The 2577-nt window shown below is 45.8% G+C and overlaps 1 protein-coding gene across 1 annotated transcript in view; it reads left to right on the forward strand.

Annotated features, from left to right (window-relative positions):
- The window catches only part of LIN52 (lin-52 DREAM MuvB core complex component), a 121268-nt gene that overhangs the window by 13708 nt on the left and 104983 nt on the right, over positions 1 to 2577 (forward strand). Inside the window, exon 4 of the mRNA XM_017880484.1 lies at positions 1545 to 1611. Coding sequence (XP_017735973.1) covers positions 1545 to 1611 — 67 coding nt within the window. The remainder of the gene's footprint in view (positions 1 to 1544; positions 1612 to 2577) is intronic.

Below are 2577 nucleotides of genomic sequence, written 5' to 3' on the forward strand. Positions count from 1 at the left end.
ATGGTCTCGATCTCCTGACCTCGTGATCCACCCATCTCGGCCTCCCAAAGTGCTGGGATTACAGGCTTGAGCCACTGCGCCCGGCCTTATTTATTTATTTATTTTTAAGACGGAGTCTCGCTCTGTTGCCCAGGCTGGAATGCAGTAGCACGATCTCGACTCACTGCAAGCTCCGCCTCCCAGGTTCATGCCATTTTCCTGCCTCAGCCTCCGGAGTAGCTGGGACTACAGGCGCCCACCACCACACTGGGCTAATTTTTTTTTTGTATTTTCAGTAGAGACGGGCTTTCACGGTGCTAGCCAGGATGGTCTCGATCTCCTGACCTCTTGATCCGCACGCCTCGGCCTCCCAAAGTGCTAGGATTACAGGCGTGAGCCACTGCGCTGGTCCCTTCTTTCATAGGTTGAAGTTCACTTTCATAAATGAAAAATTGTAAAATTCTGAAGTTTTCTAAAACCTACAATAAAATTGTGAAATTCCAAGTCATGACCATTCTAGATTTCTCTCACTTAGAATGAGGATTTTTTCATTCTTGATTCTTCTTTGAATCTTCCCCTATGCCAGAGAATGTTACTTACTGATTAGTGTTTCAAACAGTTGAATTGGAGTCTTTTGCCAGAACTGAATTTCAAGTAATTTCTTTCATTGCTATACTAACTTGTTATGCATAAACCAGTAATAGTGGTCATAACTATTCTTCCACAATAATTTCTCTGAGACTGACTTTAAAGATGAGCCATGTTTTTTACAGTGACTATTTGTAGGCCATAGCCAAACCTGGAGAAATCCAGGTTTTTTAACTTATAATCTGCCAGTATTTTCAAACAACCTGAAGGCTATGTGACAAGCTGCATTTTTTCTTTTTCTTTTTTGAGACAGAGTAATACTCTTACCCAGGCTGGAGTACAGTGGCATGATCTTGGTTCACTGCAACCTCTGCCTCCCACATTCAAGAGGTTCAAGCAGTTCTCGTGCCTCAGCCTCCCAAGTAGCTGAGTTTACAGGTGTGTGCCACCACACCTGGCTAATTTTTTTTGTATTTTTAGTAGAGATGGGGTTTCTGCCTGTTGGCCAGGTGGGTCTCAAACTCCTGACTCCTGACCTCAAGTAATCGGCCCACCTTGGCAGCCACCGCATCCGGCCCAGGCTACATTTCTTTTTTTTTTTTTTTTTTTTTTTTTTTGAGACGGAGTCTCGCTCTGTCGCCCAGGCTGGAGTGTGCAGTGGCGCGATCTCGGCTCACTGCAAGCTCCGCCTCCCGGGTTCCCGCCATTCTCCGGCCTCAGCCTCCGAGTAGCTGGGACTACAGGCGCCCGCCACCGCGCCCGGCTAGTTTTTTGTATTTTAGTAGAGACGGGGTTTCACCGTGTTAGCCAGGAGGGTCTCGATCTCCTGACCTCGTGATCCACCCACCTCGGCCTCCCAAAGTGCTGGGATTACAGGCTTGAGCCACCGCGCCCGGCCCAGGCTACATTTCTTATAAGAATAATAGGGTCTCTTCACACTTTTTATGTGTCTGAATGGATATGTTATTTTTTGACAGCCTATTACTAGTTCTCCGCCCAAATGGATGGCTGAGATAGAACGTGATGACATCGACATGTTGAAAGGTAAGTGATGCTGGTTACACTTTTAACTGGATATTTATGTTTTTCCATAAACCACCTCTCCATTTTTTTTCCATTTCCTTACAAATATTTTTGGCTTCAGACTTCTCATTTAAACTTCCTTATTTGTAGTTTTTAATGTCTGTAATGCCCTCCTCTACCTTTTCCGTGTGTAGAAATCCTGCCAATTCAAGACTCAGTCTTTTTTTTTTTTTTTTGAGACGTTTCTCTCTCTGCCGCCCAGGCTGGAGTGCAGTGGCTGGATCTCAGCTCACTGCAAGCTCCGCCTCCTGGGTTTATGCCATTCTCCTGCCTCAGCCTCCCGAGTAGCTGGGACTACAGGCGCCTGCCACCTCGCCCGGCTACTTTTTTTGTATTTTTTAGTAGAGATGGGGTTTCACCGTGTTAGCCAGGATGGTCTTGATCTCCTGACTTCGTGATCCGCCCGTCTCGGCCTCCCAAAGTGCTGGGATTACAGGCTTGAGCCACCACGCCCGGCCCAAGACTCAGTCTTAGTGAATTCTGCTGCTGCTGCTAAATTCTTCTAATGTGAACTTAATTTTGTATAATACAGTTAACGAATAGCTCTAACATAAATTTTTTGATTTCATTCCTATAAAGGTCCTGTGAGTTGGGTATGATTATATTCAAAGTTCATAAGTTAACCAAGATAGAATGAGTTAAAATTTGGCTGGGCATGGCTCACGCCTGTAATCCCAACACTTTGGGAGGCCGAGGTGGGCGGATCACCTGAGGTCAGAAGTTTGAGACCAGACTGACCAACATAACGAAACCATGTCTCTACTAAAAATACAAAAATCAACCAGACATGGTGGCAAGCTCCTGTAATCCCAGCTACTCTGGAGGCTGAGGCAGGAGAATCACTTGAACCTAGAAGATAGAGGTTGTGGTGAGCAATTGTTCCACTGCACTCCAGCCTGGCTGACAGAGCAAGACTCTATCTCAAAA

The sequence above is a fragment of the Rhinopithecus bieti genome, unplaced genomic scaffold (assembly GCF_001698545.2).
Source record: "Rhinopithecus bieti isolate Rb0 unplaced genomic scaffold, ASM169854v2 scaffold_11380, whole genome shotgun sequence".
Classification (NCBI taxonomy): domain Eukaryota; kingdom Metazoa; phylum Chordata; class Mammalia; order Primates; family Cercopithecidae; genus Rhinopithecus; species Rhinopithecus bieti.